Source organism: Ursus arctos, unplaced genomic scaffold, assembly GCF_023065955.2.
Source record: "Ursus arctos isolate Adak ecotype North America unplaced genomic scaffold, UrsArc2.0 scaffold_14, whole genome shotgun sequence".
NCBI lineage: Eukaryota > Metazoa > Chordata > Mammalia > Carnivora > Ursidae > Ursus > Ursus arctos.
Window position 1 is genome coordinate 35,274,169 of NW_026622808.1, and position 21,983 is coordinate 35,296,151.

A 21,983-nucleotide genomic window follows, 5' to 3' on the forward strand; every position below is an offset into this window, starting at 1 on the left:
TGTCCCTAGACTGATGACCTCAGCTCTTTTCCTCCCCTTAGGAGCTGGAGGCAAATGCCCACTTCTCCGTCTTCTACCAGTGGATCAAGGTAGGACAGAACAGAATACTGGGGTTGGGGCTCAAATCCAGGAGGTCTCCCTGGATGCAGAGGTTCCACATAATATCTCCAAGAGCTGGAGGTGGGGGCAGGCCTGGAGGCTGGGAGCAAGCGATCTCAGGTGGCTGCCTTCCTCACTCCTCCTGTCTCCCTGTCACTACATGCAGAGTGCTGGTGTCACTCTTCCTACCGACAGCCGAGTCACAGCCCTGGTGCCCTCTGAGTCTGCCATCCGTAGGCTGAGCCCCAATGACCAGGCCTTCTGGCTGCAGCCAAGGGCGCTGCCGCAACTGGTCAGGTGGGCAGCCAGGGAGGGACCTGGGGTGGGGAAGAGCCTTCTGGGCAAACCCCCGCCCCTCCCCAGAGGTTTGCATCCTGTCTCCTCGGCCTCTTGGGGTGGAGCCCAGTCCCAAAGGTCTCTGTTGGTTACACTAACCTGGTTCCACGCCCCACAGGGCCCATTTTCTCCAGGGTGCCTTCTCCGAGGAGGAGCTGGCCCGGCTGGGTGGGCAGCATGTGGCCACCCTGAGCCCCATCACACGCTGGGAGATTCACAACATCAGTGGGGTACGCGGTGAGCTTTGGGCCGCAGAGGGGGCCGTGCGGAGCGTGGGAGGGAACTTGAGTGGCCTCCAGCTTCCTAGACCAGGGCTCCCAGGGCTGAGCTTGAAGTCCCCTGGACCTGCCCGGGGCCAGCAGAGGGGGTACTCAGAGCAGTGTCTTTGGGCCAGCAGTGACCGCCCTGCCAGGGCTCGTCTGTGCACCTGTGTCTGCATGTGCACACCTGTCCCTCTTGTGCATGGGCCCTGGTGTGGGTCCGGACAGCCATGGTAGGTTCTGAGGGTGTCCAGGCAGGGCTGGGGGCCACCAGTAGGTGCCTGTGTGCCCAGCCGAATCTCTGTTGCTGCTGGACCTACTCGTAACCGTCCGCCTGCGCCTGCCCGTGGCTGAGCTCTGTTTGCTGCCTTCCAGAGGGTCTGGGTGCAGAACGCCAGCGTGGATGTAGCGGATCTCCTCGCCACCAATGGTGTCCTACACGTCGTCAGCCAGGTACAGCCGGAGGCATGTACGTGGGGAACCGCGTAGGCCAGAGGCCGCTGGCAGACTAAGCAGCCTCGGTGCTCCCCCCCCCCCGCAGGTCTTGCTGCCTCCGAGGGGGGGCGCGCTGCCCGAGCAGGGGCTGCTGCAGCAGCTGGACCTGGTGCCCGCCTTCCGCCTCTTCGGGGAGCTGCTGCAAGTGAGCAACTGAGGAGAGGGGCAGTGCCCACTTGGGGGGCCCTCCCCCAGGCCTGGAGGGAGCTGGCTGGCTCTTAGGCCCGTCGGTGACCCCGGCCCCTTGCCCTTAGCACCACAAGCTGGTGCCCCAGATTGAGGCTGCCACGGCCTACACCATCTTCGTGCCCACAAACCGCTCTCTGGAGGCCCGGGGCAACGGCAGCAGCCTGGTGAGGCCACTGGGATGGGGCCGCTGCAGGGGGAGGGTGAAAACCCGGAGGGAGCCTCCCATCCCAGGGCAAAGGGACAAGGCGGGTGGACTGTACCGTCCTGGGCGCTGGGCAGTCCCCAGAGCCCCTGAGCTGCTCCGCTGGCTTCCCTGCCAGGACGAAGACACCGTGCGGCACCACGTGATCCTGGGGGAGGCCCTCTCCGCAGAGGCCCTGCAGAGAGGGGGACACCGCAACTCGCTCCTGGGCCCCGCCCACTGGCTCGTCTTCTACAACCATAGCGGCCAGGTTTGCAGGGGTGGGGGACCGAGAGCCTGCAACCTCTGCTCCAGAGACCACCCATCCTCAGAGACCCTCTCCCTGCCCCGCCCCCCCGCCAGCCTGCAGCCCCAAGGCGAGTGGGTGGTGGTGTTGGGGAGTGGACTCAACCTCCCACAACACTCCTCAGCCTGAGGTGAACCATGTGCTGCTGGAAGGCCCTGTGCTGGAGGCCCCTGGCCGCTCACTGTTTGGCCTGTCGGGGGTCCTGAGTGTGGGCTCAAGCCGCTGTCTGCACAGCCACGCTGAGTCTCTGCGGGTGAGAGGCCGAGGCCAGGCCCGGGGGTGGGGGTGGCAGGGAGAAGAGCTGGGGGGTTCGGAGCTGGGAGGTGCTGGCTGGCGGCCTGGCCTGGCTGTCAGGGAGGGAGGGGCACTGGGTCAAGGTGGGAGACGCAGGAAGGTGGGTTTGGGGACCCCACCCCAGGACCACCCGACTCCCCCTCCCCCCAGGAGAAATGCGTAAACTGCTCCCGAAGATTCCGCTGCACTCAAGGTTTCCAGCTGGAGGTGAGGACAGGGGCTCAGCCTGGCTCTCTGCTCTGCAGGTGTCCAACCCCTGGAGGCCCAGCTGGCTGGCAGCCGTGTGGGGATGGAACAGCCAGGGCTGCTCCGTCTCTTCTAGAGGCCGGGGGTCCCCGGGCCCAGGACGGCCTGTCTCCATCCCTCCCTGATCTGCCGTCCAGCTCTTCCACTGATCCTTGTCTGCCTGTCTGCCCATTCACTGCCCTGCCCCTACCCAAGCCGCAGGCTGAGCCCTCCTGCCTGTCCTCGTTTCCAGAACACCCCCAAGAAGAGCTGTGTCTACCGATCTGGCTACTCCTTCTCCCGGGGCTGTTCTTACACATGTGCCAAGAGGATCCAGGTTTGCCTCGCAGCACCCCCACACCCAAGTCTGGCCAGAAAGGGGGAGGTGGGGGTGCAGGCCCAGGGGAGGAAGCTGGACTAGATTTCAACGGCAGAAGCAGGGCTGGGACTAGGGTGAGGCCAGTGGAGCAAGGGCCCAGAGCGAGGGGTCTGAGGTCAGTGGGGCCAGTGTCTGTCCTGTGGCCACATCCCAGGGAGTGGGGATGGGGAGAGGGAAAGGGACTCAGCCTGGACACTATCAAGCAGGCTCCAGGGGCAGCTGTGGGCCCAGCACAGGTCCCTTACCGTGGGATCCGGCACAGCTGTCCCTGGCCCGAGGCTCTGTTTCCTCACCCCTGCCACCCGAGGGTTGAAGAAGGCGGCCTCCATTTCCCTGGTTCCTGCTTGCTTCATTGTCTGGCTTTGCAGCCTGCCCCCACCGCCCCCACCACTTCCCGTCACTTCCCTTCTCCCTACATCTGGCCTGTGCCGGCCTCTCCCCGCCCCCTCCCCACAGGTGCCTGACTGCTGCCCCGGCTTCTTCGGCACACTGTGCGAGCCGTGCCCGGGGGGTCAGGGCGGCGTGTGCTCGGGCCACGGGCAGTGCCAGGACAGGCTCCTGGGCAGCGGGGATTGCCGCTGTCACGAGGGCTTCCATGGAACTGCCTGTGAGATGTGTGAGCTGGGCCGCTATGGGCCCAGCTGTGCTGGAGGTGAGCCCTGGGGAGGGCAGAGCACAGCGGGTGGAGACAGCCTGGCCGGCCCCGGGGGAGGCACTGAGCGACTCCTGTCCTCCCTTGTTCCGCTCCCAGTCTGTGACTGTGCCCACGGGCTGTGCCAGGAGGGGCTTCAAGGAGACGGAAGCTGTGTCTGTAATGTGGGCTGGCAGGGCCCCCGCTGTGACCAGAGTGAGTAGCCTCAAGGGGGAGAGGCAGGTGACTTCTGGGGAGGTGGTTCCCGGGTCCAAACGACCAGAACCATCTTCCTACCCCCTTCCCTCCCAGAGATCACAGGCCCTCAATGCCCGAAGAAGTGCGACCCCAATGCCAAGTGAGTGAGCTCAGCCTGGGGCGGGTGGGCAAGCGGGTTGGGGCCGTGGGGTCAGGCAGGGCCCAGGCTGAGCTAACGCCATCCCTCCCAGCTGCGTGCAGGCCTCGGCGGCGGCGCCCGCCTGTGTCTGTGCCGCGGGATACTCGGGCGACGGCATCTACTGTTCAGGTTGGGTCGCGTGGAATGCTCCGGGCGCCCACCCTCCCATTTTCCGTGAAATTTCACCCTGAAACTTTCCCTGCAGGGCCCTTTCCAGTTCTTCTGGGGCTAGTGTCCATCCGGGTCCCATCTCGGGTCTCACCCTTCCCTCTGACCTCTTCCCTTCTCCCGAGCCCTCCTTCCCGGTCCCCGCACTGCCCCTGTGCCTACTCCTCACAGCTCTCTGGGATCCTCTACCCCTAGAGCTGGACCCCTGTGCGCAGGACCGTGGGGGCTGCTCCCCCCATGCCAACTGCACCAAGGTGGCCCCCGGGCAGCGGACATGCACCTGCCAGGATGGCTACGCAGGAGACGGGGAGCTGTGCCAGGGTGAGGCTGGGCCCCGCACCGTGGGCGGACATGGGGCCGGGGCTCTGGCTTCAGTGTTGTAAGACTCAGGCCAAGGGGCCCACGGGGGGCACTGAGAGCATGGCGGTGAGCACCCGAAGGCACAGATGAATGGAAGGGCTGCCTGGGGCCACCTCTCATCCCAGCCTCTCCCCGCGCAGAAGTCAACGGCTGTCTCATCCGCCACGGGGGCTGCCACACGCACGCCGACTGTATCCCCACAGGCCCCCAGCAGGTCGGCACAACAGAGGCGGACGCTGGGGTTGTGCCATTCCCTCATAGGGTGGGGGCCTGCCTCAGACCAGGCCGGGGAGGAGGTTCTCCTTTTGTCCAGGGCGCTGGCCTGCTCTTGGGTCCCAGCAGCCGCACTGATCAGTATTTGGGACAGGTCTCCTGCAGCTGCCGTGAGGGTTACAGCGGGGATGGCATCCGGACCTGTGTCCTCCTGGACCCTTGCTCCCAGGTCAGACCCCAGCCCCACCTCACTTCATAGGGGAGGGGGACTGAGGCAGGAACCAGCCCTCTTTGCCCCGGTCAGGGTCCTAAGGGGCTCTGAAGGGTGAGCCACCCTCCCACAAGCTGGAATCTGACTGCTCAGTAGCAGACAGGGCTTTGGGGATTGGACAGGGGTCTTCATGGCTGTTGGGGCAGAGGAGTCTGGGAGCCACTGATGCCTCTCTCTCCTGTCCCTGCATCAGAATAACGGAGGTTGCAGCCCCTATGCCGTGTGCAAAAGCACGGGGGATGGCCAGAGGACGTGCACCTGTGACGCGGCCCACACCGTGGGCGATGGCTTCACCTGCCGCGCCCGAGTTGGCCTGGTAATGATGCCCAAGTTGGACCCCTGACCCAGCCTTGGTCATGACCCCCATGGGCCTGACCCATGAGATTGGTTAAGACCCCCAATTTGATCCTGATCCTGGCCTTGATCATGACCCTGACCCCCTGACTCCACCTGGGCCTGACCCAGCTATGATCCATGAAACGAATCCTGACCCCAGCTCAGACCCCCGGCTTTCCTTTCCTCATCTCTGCCTTGGCCAGACCTTGGGCCGCAGGTGCTGGGACAGGCACCAGGCCCTGAATGGGGGCCACCCAAAATCTGAGCTGATCCTCGCCCCCCCCAGGAGCTCCTTCGGGACAGGCATGCCTCATTCTTCAGCCTCCACCTCCTGGTAAGTGACCAGCGGACTTCCAATTCTTCGGTCCAGCCTGGGCCTCTCTGGTCTGCAGGTCCTGCCTGTCTCTGGGCCTCCATGTTCTCATTTGGTCAGGGGGGTGGCTGTTCTGGTCTCTCAGAGGCCAACTCTTTTTTTTTTTTTTTTTTTTTTTAGAGATTTATTTATTTGAGAGAGAGTGAGCGAGAAAGAGCCCAAGCTGGGGGGTGGGGAGAGGCAGAGGGAGAAGCAGACTCCCCACAGAACAGGGAGCCCGATGATGTGGGACTTGATTCAAAACCCTGGGATCATGACCTGAGCCAAACTGAGTCACCCAGGCACCCTCTCAGAGTCCGAGTCTTTCCTGGAGGATCCATGGAAGCCCCGAGTTGGTCACGAGTTGCCCCTCTTCTACTCAAACTGTTACCGCCTCCCCACAGGAATACAAGGAGCTCAAGGGTGATGGGCCTTTCACAGTTTTTGTGCCTCGTGCCGATCTAATGACCAACCTGTCACAGGTAAGGCAACCCTCCCCAACCCCAGCAAGGCTGGGAAGGGATGGGCCCCGGGTGGGCAGGGGTGGGTGCGGGGTGGGAAGGCGGCAGTCAGGGGCCTCCTTCTACCCTCATGACTCCCACTCCAGGACGAGCTGGCCCGGATTCGCGCCCATCGCCAGCTGGTGTTCCGCTACCACGTGGTCGGCTGCCGGCAGCTGAGCAGCCAGGAGCTGCTGGAGGAAGGCTACGTCACCACGCTCTCGGGGCACCCGCTGCGCATCCACGAGAGGGAGGTGGGCCCAGGCCCTGTCCCCCGGGTCGGCCGGCCCCCGCCCTGGACGACCGCACAGAGCTGGGACGCCACAGCTTTCAAGCCCGGCCCCTGTGCGCCTGGGCCCTGTCCCCGCGCATTTAAGACCCTCTCACCTGCCCTGGGCATGACAGGCTTTAGGGAGAGGGAGAGGGAGAGAGAGGAGTCTGGCTCCTCGGTACGGGCCCTCGGTAGCGGGCGCGGTCCGGAGCCGGACTGTTGTTGGTCTCCCTCTCCCTAAAGCCCTGTGTCCATCCGGCCACCGGTCGGTGTGTTTCCCCGGCTGTCTTGGCTCCGCCCACCTCCTGCCCCAAGCCTCGCCCAGTGCAGGCCCCGCCCCCTCAGCGTCCGAGTGCCCCACCAATCGGCTTCATTGGTCCTGGGCCCCGCCTCCAGGGCAGCATCTACCTCAATGACTTCGCGCGTGTGGTGAGCAGCGACCACGAGGCGGTGAACGGCGTCCTGCACTTCATCGACCGAGTCTTGCTGCCTCCCGACGTGCTACACTGGGAGCCTGATGCTGCGCCTGTCCTGCGGGTATGACCTGGGCACAGGCCTGGGAGCTTGCCAGGGGCCTCCCATGCTCCCTGCCTGACCTCAAGGCTCACCCGTGCCTTTCTGCAGAGAAACGTCACCGCTGCCGCGGAGGGCTTCGGTTACAAGATCTTCAGCAGCCTTGTGAAGGTACTGTTCCCGTGTGTGGGCATTTGTGCCCGTGCGTGTGCATGCGGATGGCTGTCCGTGTGTGTGAGCCTATCCCTTGTGTGTGCACAGGCTGTCTGTGTAAATGAGCCTCCCAGTGTGAGCACAGAGCGTGCTTTTGTGTGCCCACATAGCTGAGAATGTCCAGGTGTGCAAGTTTATCCCTGCCTGTACGTCCATGTTCTGCCTGGGATGGCTACAGAAGAGTACAGCTGGCAGGAGGAGCCCCTTCCTGGTCTCTGTGGTCCAGCCCCCTACCTCTGCCCCCTGGTCTCTGACTGCCACACCTCTGCTAATCCTTGCCAGGTGGCCGGCCTCCTGCCCCTGCTTCAGGATGCCTCGCATAGGCCCCTCACCATGCTGTGGCCCACAGACTCTGCCCTGCAGGCCCTGCCGCCTGACCGCCAGGTCTGGCTGTACCACGAAGACCACCGTGACAAGCTGGCAGCCATCCTGCGGGGCCACGTGATTCGCAACGTGGAGGTGGGTGCTCCCCCCCCCCCCCGTCCTTGGTCCCCACTGCCTGCCACCCAGCCTGCCTGCCCAGCTCTAACTGTAGTTCCATCCGCTCAGGCCTTGGCATCTGACCTGCCCAACCTGGGCCCACTGCGCACAATGCACGGGACCCCCATCTCCTTCTCCTGCAGCCGTGCCCGGCCGGTGAGTCTGGGAAGCAGGGGCTGGGGGCTCTGGGAGTGGGGGCTGCGGTACCCCTGTGATCCCATGTACTCTCTTTCCTCTGCCTGCAGGGTGAGCTCACAGTGGGTGAGGACGAAGCCCGCATCGTGCAGCGACACTTGCCCTTTGAGGGTGGCCTGGCCTACGGCATCGACCAGCTGCTGGAGCCACCTGGCCTTGGTGCCCGCTGTGACCGCTTTGAGACTCGGCCGCTGGGGCTGGTGAGGGAGGCCATAGGTCAGAGGTGGACAGTCAGGGACCCTAGCTGACCTGTCCTGTCCATCCATCTGATCTTGCTGTGTTGGCTTCTATTCCTTCCAGAAGATCTGCAGCATTTGCGGGCTGGAACCGCCTTGTCCTGAGGGCTCACAGGAACAGGTGAGGCCCTGGGAGCTGGGTGGGGGTTCAGGTAGGGCCCAGGGACCACCAAACTCAGGCTGTTTGACTCCTCTTGGCCCAGGGCAGCCCCGAGGCCTGCTGGCGATACTACTCAAAGTTCTGGACATCCCCTCCACTGCACTCCTTGGCACTGCGCAGCATTTGGGCCCGGTCCAGCCTCTGGGGCCAACCCCAAGGCCTGGGCAGGGGCTGCCACCGCAACTGTGTCACCACCACCTGGAAACCCAGCTGCTGCCCCGGTCACTATGGCAGTGAGTGCCGAGGTGAGGGTCCTGAGGTTGCAGGTGCTGCCCATAGCTCTGGCCACTGCTCCTGAGAAAACGTGGTGGTGGGGCGGGGGCAGGTGTGGGTGGTGAGGGGATTTTACTGGGAGAGAACCCTGGGTGGGGTGTCTTTAGGTTTCTCGGCAGCGAGGGGACTTGGGGGGATTGCGGCTTCTGGAAGAGCTTGGCTGGCCCAGGTGCGGGAAGGACAGTGTGGTGAGGCTGGGTGAGGTAGGGGTCCTGAGGAGAGCCCCGGCCCCTCCCCCTTCCCTTCCCCCACCCGCTAGCTTGCCCTGGCGGTGCCAGCAGCCCCTGCAGCGGCCACGGCGTGTGCGTGGACGGCATGAGTGGCAGTGGGCAGTGTCAGTGCCACGCAAGGTTTACGGGGACGGCGTGTGAACTCTGTGCCCCAGGAGCCTTTGGGCCCCAGTGCGAAGGTGGGCCATCCTGTTGCCTCCCCTCCACCCGCCCTGCCCTACCCTGTCCTCTGGGCCCTGGGGCCCCCACACCGACCCCATCCTCCTGCCTGTCCCTCTCCCCAGCCTGCCACTGCACCTCCCATGGCCGCTGTGATGAGGGCCTGGGGGGCTCCGGCTCCTGCTTCTGTGAAGAAGGCTGGACGGGGCCGAGCTGTGAGGTGCAGCTGAGTGAGTGCCCTTTGCGTCTGTGCCCACCCTGCATGCTTGTACCTGCTTGCGGACACCGGGGTGTGCCCCGACTGCACACTCAGGCCGAGGCCCTGGCGGGGTGTGGGGGGGGCCAGGGGCATCCAGGAGGGCAGCTCCTCACCTGGATGTGTGGGGTGCGCCCTGGGGGGACAGAGCTGCAGCCTGTGTGTGCCCCGCCCTGCGCACCCCAGGCCGTGTGCCGCGCAAACAACAGCTGTGAGTGCAGCCTGGGCTATGAAGGGGATGGACGCACGTGCACAGGTGAGCAGCGGGTGGGATGTGAGGCGGGAGTTCCCCCCCCCCCCGCCCCTCCTGTCCCCCGGTCCTGCCACTCTCTCCCTGCCCCCAGTGGCGGACCTGTGCCGGGACGGGCATGGTGGTTGCAGCGAGCACGCCAACTGCAGCCAAGTGGGCACCGTGGTCACCTGCGCCTGCCTGCCTGCCTACGAGGGCGACGGCTGGAGCTGCCGGGCCCGCGACCCCTGTGCGGATGGCCGCCGCGGGGGCTGCAGTGAGCACGCCGACTGCTTGAGCACCGGCCCGGTGAGCAGCCAGGGAGCTGAGCCGCGGGGCAGGGAGGTGCGGGGAGGCTCCACAGAGCCGCCCCCCACCCCGGGGCCCTGAAGAGCACCCGCCTGCTCTCCCGCCCCAGAACACACGGCGCTGTGTGTGCCATGCCGGCTACGTGGGTGATGGACTGCAGTGCCTGGAGGAGCCCGAGCCGCCCGTGGACCGCTGCCTGGGCCAGCCGCCACCCTGTCATGTGGATGCCGTGTGCGCGGACCTCCACTTCCAGGGTGTGCTTCCCTGCCCGCCCCCAGCGCCCGTGCTTTCCCGCGGTGCTGCCGGCCTGATCACCCGTCCCTCCTTCTGCAGAGAAGCAGGCTGGGGTCTTCCACCTCCAGGCCCCCAGTGGTACTTATGGCCTGAACTTCTCAGAGGCCGAGGCGGCTTGTGGGGCCCAGGGAGCTGTTCTTGCTTCTCTCCCTCAGCTCTCTGCTGCCCAGAAGGTGTGTGGGGCCCAGGAGTCTGGAGCTGAGCCTGTGGGGGCCCCTCGAGTTGGGCCTTAGGTCTCAGCATCCCCTCCTGTCCCTGCAGCTGGGCTTCCACCAGTGTCTCATGGGCTGGCTGGCCAACGGCTCGGCTGCCCACCCAGTTGTCTTCCCCGCGGCGGACTGTGGCGGTGGTCAGGTTGGCGTTGTCAGCCTGGGCGCCCGGAAGAACCGCTCGGAGTCCTGGGATGCCTACTGCTACCGCGAGCAAGGTGCAGCACCCCCTCTCCCCCGTCCCAGAGCCCTCCCGCCCCTACGCTCTGGCTTGGCCCCTTCCCACTGACCTGGCCCCCCTGCCCCCGAACCACCTTTCCTGCAGATGTGGCCTGCCGGTGCCGCCATGGCTTTGTGGGTGACGGGACAAGCGTGTGCAATGGCAAGCTGCTCGATGTCCTGGCTGCCACGGCCAACTTCTCCACCTTCTATGGGGTGTGCAGGGGCCCAGCCTTAGGGCTGAGTGTGGGGGGGTGGTAGCTGGGGTCCCTGGGGAGGGAGCCTGCCCACGGTCCTATCTCCCCCCACCGCCCCAGATGCTGCTGGGCTATGCCAATGCCACCCCTCGGGGTCTCGACTTCCTGGACTTCCTGGATGATGAGCTCACCTACAAAACGCTCTTCGTTCCTGTCAACGAAGGCTTCCTGGACAACATGGTAACAGGCAGGGGTTGTGGGCAGAGCCAGGCCCAATGCGGGTACCTCTGGCTGGCCGGCGCCGACAGGCCTTGCTCTGCCCACAGACGCTAAGCGGCCCTGACCTGGAGCTGCATGCCTCCAACACCACCTTCCTGAGCACCAACGCCAGCCAGGACACCGTGCTCCCTGCCCACTCGGGCCTCAGCCTCGTCTTTAGTGCTGTGGGCCCTGACAACAGCTCCTGGGCCCCTGTGGTGAGTTTGACCCCTGCACCTCCCCGCTGGCCCCAGCCATCACTCACCCACTAGGCCTGACTCTGTTCTCCCTACAGGCCCCAGGAGCGGTTGTGGTTAGCCATGTTGTCGTGTGGGACATCATGGCATTCAATGGCATCATCCACGCTCTGGCCAGGCCTCTCCTGGCACCCCTACAGCCTGTGAGTTGGTGGGGGGTGGGGAGGACAATAGGCAGAACAGCAAGGGGTGAGGGGACAGCCGGGGCCTGTCTGGCTTTGACACTTTCCTTGCTTGCAGCGGGCGGTGGTGGCACCTGAGGCCCCACCTGTGGTGGCAGGTGTGGGGGCTGTGGTGGCTGCTGGAGCACTGCTTGGCCTGGTGGCTGGAGCCTTCTACCTCCGTGCTCGAGGCAAGGCCACAGGCTTTGGCTTCTCCACCTTCCAGGTAGGGCTGGGCTGGGGGTGGGGGTGGGGGTGCTGGGTCCACCGATCTTGCTCGAGGCCCCTCACCAGTCACCTCTCTTCTCAGGCGGAAGGCGATGCTGAGGAGGACTTCTCCCCCTGGCAGGAAGGGACCAGCCCCACCCTGGTCTCTGTCCCCAACCCCGTCTTTGGCAGCCACGATGCCTTTTGTGAACCCTTTGACGTGAGTGGGGGTGGGGGGGGCAGTGAGGGGCGGTAGAAAGGGGCCCAGGGCCTGGGTTCGGCCCAGCCACCAAGGGTCCTCCCCGCCACACCCAGGACTCGCTCCTGGAGGACGACTTCCCCGACACCCAGAGGATCCTGGCGGTCAAGTGACGCGGCTAGGCCGAACAGAGGCACAGCACGAGGGAGACCACTTTTATTGCCCGCCCTGGACCGACGCCCAGCGTGGGCGGGGCAGGAGGGGTCAGGCCCTGCTCTGGACAATAAAGGTGCCCTCAGCGGATGTGGGCCATGTCACCAAGGAAGGGCGTCTTCATGCAGCCGGTGCACAGCTGGTCCATCCAGAGCGGCGCCTCGTGCTGCAGGGGCGTGCGGCGCGGGTAGAAGGTGAAGTCCACGCGGTAGTTGAGCAGACAGCTGAGGGAGGCCATGTAGAGGTCGGAGAAGCGCACGAGGCGCCGCGAGAAGTAGGTGGGGTTGTGGAAGGTGCGGAAGATGCTTCCGAACTGAGCGTTGAACAGGGCCTTGGTGATGCACCTGTGGGGGGACACGGGCCACTCGTGGGGGGCCCAGGAGAGGCAGGGTTGAGAGCCCGCCCCGCACCCACCCTGCCCACCTCAGCTCCTGCCGCTCCTTCATCCAGGCAGCCAGCACCTGCTGCGACTCGGCGTCCTGGTACGTCTGCAGGAGACGAAGGGGTGCTGGGGGTGTGCCCAGGCGGCAGCCCTGCCCCCCCCACCGCCACCCCCGCCACCTGCATGCGCTCCAGCAGCCCCGTGAGCGCCTGCTGCCACGTCAGCGAGTGCATGTACTGCTCCGTGTTGATGATGCGGATCTCGCGCTCTAGCTCGGGGATGATGGCCCCCGTGCGCCAGCCGTGCCGCAGCATGAGGTCCTGCAGGGCGGGGTGGACACGGGGCTCAGCGTCAGTGAGCGGGGCTCCCTCCCTCCCTTTCTCTTCGCTGGGCCCAGCCTGGCCGGCTCACCGCCAGGTCACTGTAGAGGTGGTCTCCGAAGTAGAGCACGCGGGGTCCACGCCATTCTGTCAGGCGCAGGAAGTCATACAGGTTTCCCTGGGGAGAGTTGGGGGGGGCACCGCTGAGCACAGTGTACCAGGGGGCTCTCATGGGGCTGCCAGAACCATGCCTTGTTCTCCACTGCTCCTCCCAAATCCCCAGAGGCAGCGAGGCCCCTCCAGCTGGACACCCGGCTGCCCTTTCCCGTGGCCTCACCGACCCCGGGCTCCGACCCTTGTCCCCTCCCCCTCGCAGTCAGGAAGGGGTCTGCCTGCCCCAGGAAAGCCTCCTGTAGGCCTGGCACGGTGCCCTGTGGCCTCACACCCACCCCAGTGATCCCACGCTGTGGGAAACAAACCACAGCAGCAAGCCCATGGCCCCAAAGCCCTTCCTGTCCTCCCCGGCCTGAGCCCGGAGGGACCCGGCAGACCTCACTGCGAAGCCATCTGCCCCTCCTGCTCCAGAGCCAGAGGGGAGATGAGAGCAGTCAGGCTCAAACACAATAGAGGAAGCCCTCCGGAGAGCAGAAAGCGGGGCAGGGGGCCCAGCGCAGAAGTGCGCAGCTGCAGGACAGGAGCCCATGCCCCAGCAGTGGGCAGAATTCACACTCAGCACAAAGGAGTTACTATAGCAACCCGAGCCCGCCAGCGGCCCGGGAGAAGCCAGCCACCGTGCACACAGGTGGTTGCCGAAGGCTTCGTGGCGGAATTAAGCTCAGGTGGGGAGGGCGCAGAGTCAAGCATGAGTGGGCAGCACACCGAGGATGCGCCCTGAACTGAGAGAGAATCTTGAGGTACAGGTGCTGCATCAGGCAAGACGGAGCCTGGGGTTCCCGCAAGGGGAGCCAGGGAGGGGGCACAAAGACGAGAAGCAAGCAGGATCCAGTGCGCGCGCACACACACACACACACACACACACACACTCTGAAACTTCAGATCATCAGGCATAAAGACGAGGCTAAAAGCTGCCAGAGGAGAAAAAGTCCCATGTTCCCCACAAAGGTGCATGACCCTCCCCAGGCTTAGCCAAGATGCCGAGACAAAAGAGTGTCATCCTCAGAGCTGAGGGAAAGAGCCTGCACCCAAGGGGGCCATGGAGAGTTGGGGGCCACTGGGTTATGAATCCTGCCCGCAGGCCAGGCCTCAGCTCTAGATACCCCAGGCCGCTCCCCTGACCCAACTGCTGACCCCTCCCTCCCCCAGCCCCTGGAACCTCCACCCTCAAGGAGACCAGCTCAGCCAGGATTTCCGCATTCCATCCAGGGCCAAATGCCTTAATCCTGCTCCTTAATCACCACCCAAACCCCAGCACAAGGCCCCTTCTCATCTTCCTAGACACCAGCTAGGAAAGGGGTTCTCCCCCAAAGGCCTGTGAGCTACTCCTACCAGCTGGTCTGGCTGTAGCAGAGTGGTCAGCCCCAAGTAATAGTACCATTTATCGTCTGCGGGGTACTTAGTAAATGCCTGGCTGCTTTAAGGGCTTTATACCACAACTGAAGAAGAACACTCGTTTGTTTGTTCACACTATACTTCTTTTATAGATGAGGAAAAGCAAGGCACGGAGAGGCCAAGTGACTCGGCCATACTGCCTCTGCTATCCACTAGTAAACCTGGAATTCCAGTGCAGGCAGCCTGACCAGGCCTATGCCCTGACAGCCGCTTCCTGGTGCCCCGGGACACAGTGCGAGGGGACGGCGGCACGGCTGATGTGTGGTGGTGGGGCAGGGCCCAGGAGGCAGTGCTGCTGTCCCCTCCGCAGTCTGGGGCTGTGGTGAGGCCACCCAGATGGCACTCACCTGCCGATAGATTTTGCCCTTCTCCAAGCGGGTGATGCGGTCCCAGTGCAGGGAGCCCTTCTCATCGAGTTTTCTGAAAGGCCTGGTGCGGGGTGGGGACGGTAAAGGGCTGGATTTCCAGTGTGGGACTGGGGTGGGGGGGGGAGGGGAGGCACCCTCCCTGCCTGTGCACATGGACCACGCGCCGACAAGGGGGTGTCCCTACCCCGAGCACGCGGGGTGCTGAGCAAAGGCCAGTCCCCACACCCCGACCCCATCCCCCCCACTAGGCCCATACTTGCGCCGGTCAGTGAAGAAGCTGGGTTTGTCTGCCTGGACAATGACCACGTCGAAGAGCTGACGCCAGTCGGGACCCACCATGTGCCGCATCCCCTTGTCGCTGGGCAGAGGTGGGGCCGGGGTGGAACAGGCAGTAGAGGGGCGGGGGAGGCCCCTCCCCGGGCCCCACCTGCTCCCCACCCCCTGCCCCGGGCCGCCCTCCCCACCGCAGGCAGCTCACACGAAGCTGAAAGGGCTGTTGGTGATGAGGAACAGCTGCTTGCCATGCGCCACCAGGCGGCTCAGGACGGCGAATGTCTCGTCCCCTCTCAGGATGTACTTCTCTAATGGCGAGAAGGGTCTGTGAGGGCCAGCCCGAAGCCCTGCCAGGGAAGCCGCAGTGGGGGCTACGGTCTACCCTTACCCATATCCCGCTCGATCCACTGGTACATGAGGCCCTTCACGTGCACGTCTCGAATGGCATCCTGGGGGCAGTGGAGGGGCAGGAAGGGTCAGGGGGGCCTAGGAAGGCCCGCCCTCCTGTGGCCGACTTTACCTTCCCTGCCACCCTGAGAGGCAGGCCGAAGGTCCTCACCGTCACGTCCTTGTAGAGGTGCGCCTGGTCAAACTCCAGGCCATGACCCAGGAAGTGGTCTACCACGCAGGACAGCAGCGCCATCTCCGGCAGCGAGAAGATGTCCATGAACTGCTTGATGGAGGGACCCTGCAGAGGGGGCCACCACCTCAGCAACCCCCAGCCCCACAGACCAAGGGCTCCGAATCTGCCTGGCCACACTGGTAGAGGGGCACGGCCCGCAGGTCAGGGCCGGCGCACCAGGGTGTGGGCCCCATAGCGAGATCGCTGTGCTGGCCGCCCGGGGCCGTGGCAGGTGGAGTGAGTACCTTGCCGTAGAAGCCGCTCATCTGGTACAGAGGGATGTGCTGGGTGCCCCCATATAAATCGATCACCTCCTCGTCAGGCACAGGCTGGAGGCCCCTGGGTGCGTGTGCAGACATCACAATCAGGAGTCCAAAGTGGTCCTGAGCCGAGGCCACAGGATAGTTCGGGGTGGGAGGGGGACAGCAGGGTGAGGCCAGGCAGTCTGCACTGACCTGTAGGCCGTCCCCAGCTGCACGTAATGGAAGGCGTCAATCTTCATCAGAAGGCTCTGGGAGCACCAGAGGAGTGGGATGGGTGGGGAGAAAGGGGTCTGCATTGGCTCTTCCGGACTCTGTGCTGAAGCCCCAATCGGAAGGTACCGAGGGGATCATGTACCCGTCACGGGGAAGCTACATCTGAGGCCAAGGGCATAGCACCCCCCTTTAGAGGACAGGGGCTACGGAAGTAGTGCCGAAGCATATCCGGTCGGGAGGGGCTGCCGGAGTCTGTGGCTTAGCCACTCACCTTCTGAATGTCGTAGTGGAGGCCTCGGATGGCAAAGCTGGGGTCATAGTCATACTTCCGGATCCCCTCTGGGTACTGTCGGGGGGGAGTGAGCCAGGCCTGAGCCAGCAGCACTACCAGGCCTCTGGGTGGGCAGCCGCCTCAGGGGACCCCCATGACTCAGCCTGGGATTTCTCCAGCACCAGGGCCACCTGCCCGGCTGGCCTCACCTTGTAGTGCTCAATCAGGATGTCACGGGCAGCACTGAAGATCTCGGGGTGCAGCGCGTCTGCATACTGGGCCAGCGTGTAGTCATAGTCGAAGCCGTAGACTTCGACGTCACGCAGGCTGATCTCATTGTTGGCATAGATGGCTGCGGGGTTCAGGAGACTGCAGACCTCGGGGGGCAGGAGGTCTGGAGGGAGGAGATGCATGTGTGATGAGGAAAATGACCACCGCAGCAATAAATGGTTACTGAGCACTTTCCAGGTGCCTAGGCCTGGGAGCCTCATGAAACCACCCAGGATGGGTAATCTTAGCCCCAGGGTGCATATGGTCAAACTGAGGCTCAGAGAGGCTACTTGGGGTCACATGTTTGCGGTAAGACAGAGCTGGCAATGGGCAAGGCCCCAGTGGGAGCTCCTGGCTATGGGTCTTGGGTTACACCAGTGCCCGAAGCCCAGCAGGTGCACTGAGCCCATGTTTCCTCCAGGCTCCCATAAGCCCCATCAGAGCCATGGCTATGCTCAGACCCTTGCCACCTTGCCTGCAGCTGGGGCTGGGGCTGAGGAACATGACAGGAGTGGGGGGTACTGGGCAGCTCCTCTGTCACTTGCACTCCCAGCTCGGAGCACCTGCCACGGCTTGTGGCCCCTCTAATCGGATTTCAGCTGCCCGCCAGTCTACATAATGACATTTGCTGCTTCTAGCCAGGGAACATTGCTAATTACGACAGGCAGGACGTGTGATGTTGGGCTGTGGGGCAAGTAACCAGGCTGCTCCCCTCTGGGGATGTGGTCATAGCCACCCCAGGCCCCTGCCTGCTCCTGAGGGTTGAGTGGGACACTGTGCAAAGTAGGCTCTAGGGTCCCAGGGAGGCAGATGAGGATGAGGGGTCCCAGGCTCATCTGCCTCAGTTTCCCCATCTGCACACCAGGGGAGGTGGACAGAGAAAGGGCATGGACTTTGGGGTCAGACAGACCAGGCCAAGCTCTCCCTCTCACAGCTGCGACCTCAGGAAAGCCACCTCACCTTCTGGGCCTCGGATTCCCTATCTTTAAAGGGGGAATCAAAATCATGCCAACCTACAGAATTACTGAGGGCTCATATGGAACGTGCTCTGTGCAGCATTCCCGCTGTGCACCCGCAGCAAGTGTAGGATCAGATGGGCGACGTGTCTCTGGAGCCCGTCATCTCCCTGTCCCAGATTCCCCTGCGTCTCTCAAGGAGTAGGGGCTGCTGGAGAGGGGGGCAGGCAGAACTTGCAGGGGCTCCACGTAGCCCCATTCCTGAGACCTCTAGCCTGTGGCTGGGGCCCACACCTCCAGGGAATCCGTCTCTGCCACAACTAGGCATCATCTTGAGGCAGAAGCCCTGGGCCACGCGGCATTCCTGCAGCTGCCTGTGCTCAGACAGACACTGACGAGCCCCCATGCTCCGACCATTTGCCTTGGAGGCCCCTTCAGAACACAGGCTCCATCCCTACCCCCTTTCCTTTGGAGCCAAGCGCAGGGTGTGGGTGGGGGAACAAGTGTGGCTGGTTCCTCTGGGGCCCCAGGCCAACGTAAGCCTGGCACAGAGCAGCTGTTTCAGACTGGTGGGTGCAGACAGAATACTCTTCACTTGGACGCACGTGGGACGCAGCTGACCCCAGCTCTCTAGGGAGCTGCTTCTGAGATGCCCCTCCGAGGTCACTAGGACCCTGGGCCTTGCTCTCCGCACGGGCCTGAGTTCCTGGGTCCCAACAGTAACTCTTGGTACAATGTCCAGTAGAGCCCCAGGAGGGCAGGGTTTGGTGGTGCGGCCCCTTGCTGGCAGGGTGCTGGCCACGTCCAGGCTTTTGCCTCTGTCCTCGAGGACGTTCCAGGGGTCGGCTGATCCTCTGAGGAACAAAGCAGGGTGGGGAAGCAGCCCACAGGGTCTGCCCTCCTAACCGGATTTCTGGACTGAGGAAACCATAGCTCCTTCCCACAGTGCTGTGGCAGTGCGCGGGGCCGGAACAGCGGGGTATACCCCTCACCGGCACCGGCCTCCCAAGCTCCCAAGCTCACTGCGCTCACTGCGCAGACCCTCCCTTTCCTCTCCTGAGCCTGCCCCACTCCTGCCCCAGGCTCTGGGGCCGACTCCTCCCACGGCAGCCGTGAGACTCACTGTGGATGCCGTCCTCCCAGCTGCTGCTGGGTGCACGTGCCGGCTGCCTTAGAGGCTCATCATGTTCAGGCCTCACTCCATCCCATGAGGTGGTTACACTCATTCATCCATCATCCAGAGGAAGAAACAGGCTCAGGGAGGTGAAGTCACTTGCTCTAAACCATCCAGCAGTAGGCAACGGAGTTGAGATTCAAATTCGGGCCCCTCCACCTGCCTTAATCATTCTCTCCCTAGGCCTAGCCTTCCAGCGTCCCCATGCTGGCGCAGAGGCAGTGGCCTGGCGCCTGGCTTCCTGGCCAAGTGTTGCCCATAGGCGTTAGCCTGAGGCATATCTCAATGCCCAGAATCTCCCCCCGAAAACCCAGTCAAGAGGGCTGAGTTAGGACTCTGGGGTGCGAGCCTGGCTCATCCTGGCACTCACCACGGCATCTTGGAAATGATCTTGCCCCCTTCACATCAAGAGGAGCTTGGGTGTCGCTGGGGAGATCTGAAGATGCTGGTGCGCCTGGTGCGCCAAAGCCCAACAGACCTCGCTATGTTCTCTCCCACACCTACAAGGCAGGCTCCTCAGGCTGCTCTGCAGGCCTTCTCCAGACCCAGAGCAAACACCTCTTCTTACACAGCCTCCCAGGGGGCGCCTGGCTGGCTCAGTTGGTTACGTGTCTGCCTTCGGCTCAGGTCATGGTCCCAGGGTCCTGGGATTGGGCCCCACAGAGGGCTCCTTGCTCAGTGGGGAGCCTGCTTCGCCCTCTCCCTCTGCAGCTCCCCCTGCTTGTACTTTCTCTGTCAAATAAATACATAAAATCTAAAAAAATAATAATAAAATAAAATAACCTCCCAGACCTGTCCTCTCCACTGAGGGGGTGCAGGGTGGAGTCCCCAAGGGCTTCAGAACCACCGTTCCTCAGGGGTCTTAACTATCCTGCCCTGCGCTTCTCAGGTGAGCCCCATTCAGCTCTCCACACAGCTGGAGCAGAAGCCCCATTCCCTCAGCTGTAATCTTCCAGATGGGGTCACTTCGTCTTACCACGAGAGCAGCATCACCCTTGGGGGCTCCTCTGGAAGCTCCCTGCCCTTTCTTGGCCTGGTTCCCTCTGAGTCATCACCACAACCCTGTGACACTGGCCCCAGGATTGTGTTTAACGCTGTGGATACTGAAGGTCTGAGAGGATGAGGCCTGCTGAGCAGCCCCCTCCCCCCATGCTGGTCACTGATACGGTCAGGCCAAACCACATCTGCCTGCCGCAGAGCCAGAGCTTCAGGAGACCCAGGGACATACACTGAGCACTCTCAGCTCTCTGGCCTCATCAGGGCATCACAGCCTGGCCTCTCTGGGGGAGGCCTCAAGCCTTATCAGCCCATTTTGCTGCGGGAGAGAGGGCTAGAGAGGAGCGTACAGGAGGTTAAGCGTCCTGGCCAAGGATGCAGCCACCCTGGTGGACTCCAGGGCCCTGGGGCGGCTTGGTCTCATTTCTCCAACCAACACCTTCCCCTCCTGGGCTGAGAGTACTCCGGACCTCAGTCGCAATCTAGAGGCGTCTGCAAAGTCCGCTTAGGTTTGGCAGCGCCGCGGGCTGGCTTTGTCCCCGATGCTCCCGCCCCAACTAAGGGCCCCTAAGAGAACAAGGGGTTGGGGGCATTTCCGCCGCAGCCTCCTGGCAGGCGGGGTCACCAGGAAAGACGGTGGGGGCTCCGCATTCCAGAGGCGGCTTCGGGATCCCCGAGCTCCTGCAGACGGAGCCAGGGAACAAACCTCCCGTCGGCCCACCTGCCTCCGGGCGTCGGGGCGGCCCCAGAGGCCCCCGGGACGACCCGCTGGAGCCTCTCCCGAAGAGCTGCCGGGCCTTTGGTCTCCGGGGCCCCGGCGAGCCCCACCAGGGCGCTTTCCCCGAAGAGCGGCGTCCGGGACGGCTCGGGACAGCCGGTCTGTCCGTCGCCCGGTCGCGCGCCTGCCGCCGCGCGGATACACCCCCGGCGCCCGTCCCACTGCGGCTCACCCACCGTGCACCAGTCTCCGCATGTCCTGGTAACGCGCCCACAGGTGCGCGCTGAGTTCGGCGCCGCCGGCGGGCGCCGGGGCGGGCGCGGAGCGCGGGGCGCCCGGGCAGTGGGCGCCGGGACCCGGGGGGCCGCAGCCGGGGCAGGAGGGCGAGGACGAGGAGGCTCGCGGCCCGCCGTGACCCCTGCACGGCAGCCAGCGCCGAGCGGCCGCCCGCAGCCCCGCACCCGCCATGCCCGCCGCGCGCCGCCCGCGCAGCCCTCGGCCCGTCGGCCAGTCCGCCGCCCTCCGACTGCGCGCCCGCCACGGTGGCCGCGTGCTCCTCACGGCGGCCGGCCAATGGGCGCGGCGCGCGGAGCCGGGCCGGCCAATGGGCGCGTCCCTCGGCCCGGGGGGGGGCGGGAGGTCCCGGGACGGGGCGGGGCGGGGCGGACTCCCGGGCCCCCTCCCCCGTCTCCGCGAGGCCGAGAAGGACTCTGCGCCCCCCTTCGGTCGCCACGGCGGCGGCGGCCGCTCCTTCGGCCCCGCTCCCGGGAGGTCGGAGGGCTTAAGAACGGCCGTCTCCTTGAGGCTATGGACGGCCGGGGCGCGTGGAGGGGGGCGGGGCGGAGCGCGGCGGCCCTCCCCCCTCCCGGCTCCCTAGACCCCCCCTCCCCGGTACTCTGTCTCCCTCTCCGCTCCCGGGTCCTCCTGCCCTCTCCCCATCCCCCTCCCTGTCCTCCTGACCTCAGCTCCGCCGCCGCTCCCCGCCAGCCCTGCGCCGAGGGTCCTGTTCCCCGCAGACCAGAGGCCGGCCCGTTTCACTCTAGCGAATAAAGAGCCCTTACCTCGCGCCGCCCGGTGCCAGCCCCACGCCGGGTGAGACCCCGGGACCTGCAGGGACCCGCAGCGCCGCCGACGCCCGCTGAAGCTGCCCCTCCTTGCTTCCTCCCTGTACTTTACTCAGGTGACCCCTTTTAACTCGGAGCAGGACGACCGGGCGGTGCGCGAAAGAGCAGTGGGCCCGGGTCACTGCACCTGCCTGGTTCTGACCTCAGCAAATGGTCTACCGACCCCACTCTCCGCTTCCCCGCACAGCCTCCCCCGCCCCCCCGCCCCCCTTGCCGCGGTCACTTCTAGCGATGTCTCCAGACTCTCCATCGAAATTCTGCATTCCTGCTTGCAGCCACTCTCCACCTGTTTTTCTTTTACTCAGAGCTGTTTCCTGATCCGCATGCGTACCAGGCCGTGCACTGGGCGCAGACGAGGCCAACTTAGCACCCTTGTGCCCTGTTGGTGGGGAGCTGGCTAGCTGGACGCTCTGTGTTCCTTGGGGTGCTCCTCCTGGTTTAAGGGTGTATGTGTGCCTTTGAATATCCACTGCACCTTGGCTGAGAATCTACATACGGTGGGCCAGATCTTGGGCCAGGAGCTGGGGTGGGATGGAGGCCAAAGGGTAGGCCCATGGGAGCCCAGCTGAACTAAGAAGACATTGGGGGACCTGTCCACATATAAGCCTCTTCAGGGCGGGAGATGGGTGCCCCACGGTGACAGGCTCCCAGAGCCACCAAGAGAAACTGGAGTGAGCTCCCAGCCAGTGTGTGCGCTGTGCATGGAGCTTGGTAGGGTAGGCCCCAGGAGAGG

The 21,983-nt window shown here is 64.4% G+C and overlaps 2 protein-coding genes across 5 annotated transcripts in view; one reads left to right on the plus strand and one right to left on the minus strand.

Moving 5' to 3' along the window:
• The window catches only part of STAB1 (stabilin 1), a 26,848-nt gene extending 15,009 nt beyond the window's left edge, over nt 1-11,839 (plus strand). For 2 of the 3 annotated variants that reach the window (XM_026500985.4, XM_044384892.3), the window contains 42 exons: nt 42-89; nt 266-396; nt 554-665; nt 1,071-1,148; nt 1,237-1,335; nt 1,445-1,543; nt 1,700-1,831; nt 1,992-2,120; nt 2,312-2,368; nt 2,640-2,723; nt 3,222-3,417; nt 3,517-3,612; nt 3,709-3,754; nt 3,846-3,922; nt 4,157-4,282; nt 4,462-4,535; nt 4,689-4,763; nt 4,999-5,121; nt 5,428-5,475; nt 5,898-5,975; nt 6,101-6,247; nt 6,661-6,801; nt 6,889-6,948; nt 7,273-7,449; nt 7,540-7,626; nt 7,716-7,865; nt 7,966-8,022; nt 8,105-8,306; nt 8,594-8,743; nt 8,849-8,953; nt 9,128-9,235; nt 9,324-9,517; nt 9,627-9,771; nt 9,851-9,984; nt 10,073-10,238; nt 10,346-10,455; nt 10,557-10,676; nt 10,763-10,912; nt 10,990-11,094; nt 11,192-11,338; nt 11,423-11,539; nt 11,635-11,839. In XM_026500985.4, coding sequence (XP_026356770.1) covers nt 42-89; nt 266-396; nt 554-665; nt 1,071-1,148; nt 1,237-1,335; nt 1,445-1,543; nt 1,700-1,831; nt 1,992-2,120; nt 2,312-2,368; nt 2,640-2,723; nt 3,222-3,417; nt 3,517-3,612; nt 3,709-3,754; nt 3,846-3,922; nt 4,157-4,282; nt 4,462-4,535; nt 4,689-4,763; nt 4,999-5,121; nt 5,428-5,475; nt 5,898-5,975; nt 6,101-6,247; nt 6,661-6,801; nt 6,889-6,948; nt 7,273-7,449; nt 7,540-7,626; nt 7,716-7,865; nt 7,966-8,022; nt 8,105-8,306; nt 8,594-8,743; nt 8,849-8,953; nt 9,128-9,235; nt 9,324-9,517; nt 9,627-9,771; nt 9,851-9,984; nt 10,073-10,238; nt 10,346-10,455; nt 10,557-10,676; nt 10,763-10,912; nt 10,990-11,094; nt 11,192-11,338; nt 11,423-11,539; nt 11,635-11,691 — 4,737 coding nt within the window. In that variant the 3' untranslated portion in view covers nt 11,692-11,839. The remainder of the gene's footprint in view (nt 1-41; nt 90-265; nt 397-553; nt 666-1,070; nt 1,149-1,236; nt 1,336-1,444; nt 1,544-1,699; nt 1,832-1,991; nt 2,121-2,311; nt 2,369-2,639; nt 2,724-3,221; nt 3,418-3,516; nt 3,613-3,708; nt 3,755-3,845; nt 3,923-4,156; nt 4,283-4,461; nt 4,536-4,688; nt 4,764-4,998; nt 5,122-5,427; nt 5,476-5,897; nt 5,976-6,100; nt 6,248-6,660; nt 6,802-6,888; nt 6,949-7,272; nt 7,450-7,539; nt 7,627-7,715; nt 7,866-7,965; nt 8,023-8,104; nt 8,307-8,593; nt 8,744-8,848; nt 8,954-9,127; nt 9,236-9,323; nt 9,518-9,626; nt 9,772-9,850; nt 9,985-10,072; nt 10,239-10,345; nt 10,456-10,556; nt 10,677-10,762; nt 10,913-10,989; nt 11,095-11,191; nt 11,339-11,422; nt 11,540-11,634) is intronic. The other variant, XM_026500986.4, reaches the window with a different exon arrangement.
• On the minus strand, nt 11,723-20,630 carry NT5DC2 (5'-nucleotidase domain containing 2). 2 transcript variants are annotated; one of them, XM_026500987.4, is made up of 14 exons: nt 20,363-20,628; nt 16,222-16,406; nt 16,013-16,087; nt 15,721-15,776; nt 15,511-15,604; nt 15,203-15,331; nt 15,032-15,092; nt 14,849-14,951; nt 14,627-14,728; nt 14,350-14,431; nt 12,525-12,611; nt 12,293-12,433; nt 12,155-12,219; nt 11,723-12,075 (listed from the first exon to the last, which is right to left on the minus strand). In XM_026500987.4, exons 1-14 carry the CDS (start codon nt 20,592-20,594, stop codon nt 11,814-11,816), a joined length of 1,674 nt encoding a protein of 557 aa, XP_026356772.1. In that variant the 5' UTR covers nt 20,595-20,628; the 3' UTR covers nt 11,723-11,813. The 2 variants fall into 2 exon arrangements, with proteins under 2 accessions (XP_026356772.1, XP_057167743.1); XM_057311760.1 differs by lacking the exon at nt 15,721-15,776 and having other exon boundaries at nt 15,511-15,648; nt 20,363-20,630.
• Between the last annotated feature and the right edge of the window lie 1,353 nt (nt 20,631-21,983).

What these genes read in the sequence shown, in the direction of transcription:
- NT5DC2 (XM_026500987.4), bottom strand. Translation starts at nt 20,594, where the DNA reads ATGGCGGGTGCGGGGCTGCGGGCGGCCGCTCGGCGCTGGCTGCCGTGC. An exon ending in AACAGCCCTTTCAGCTTCGT is followed by an intron (nt 14,729 to 14,848) that starts GTGAGCTGCCTG and finishes ACCTCTGCCCAG; the next exon opens with CGACAAGGGGATGCGGCACA. An exon ending in ACCTCTACAGTGACCTGGCG is followed by an intron (nt 12,434 to 12,524) that starts GTGAGCCGGCCA and finishes CCCGCCCTGCAG; the next exon opens with GACCTCATGCTGCGGCACGG.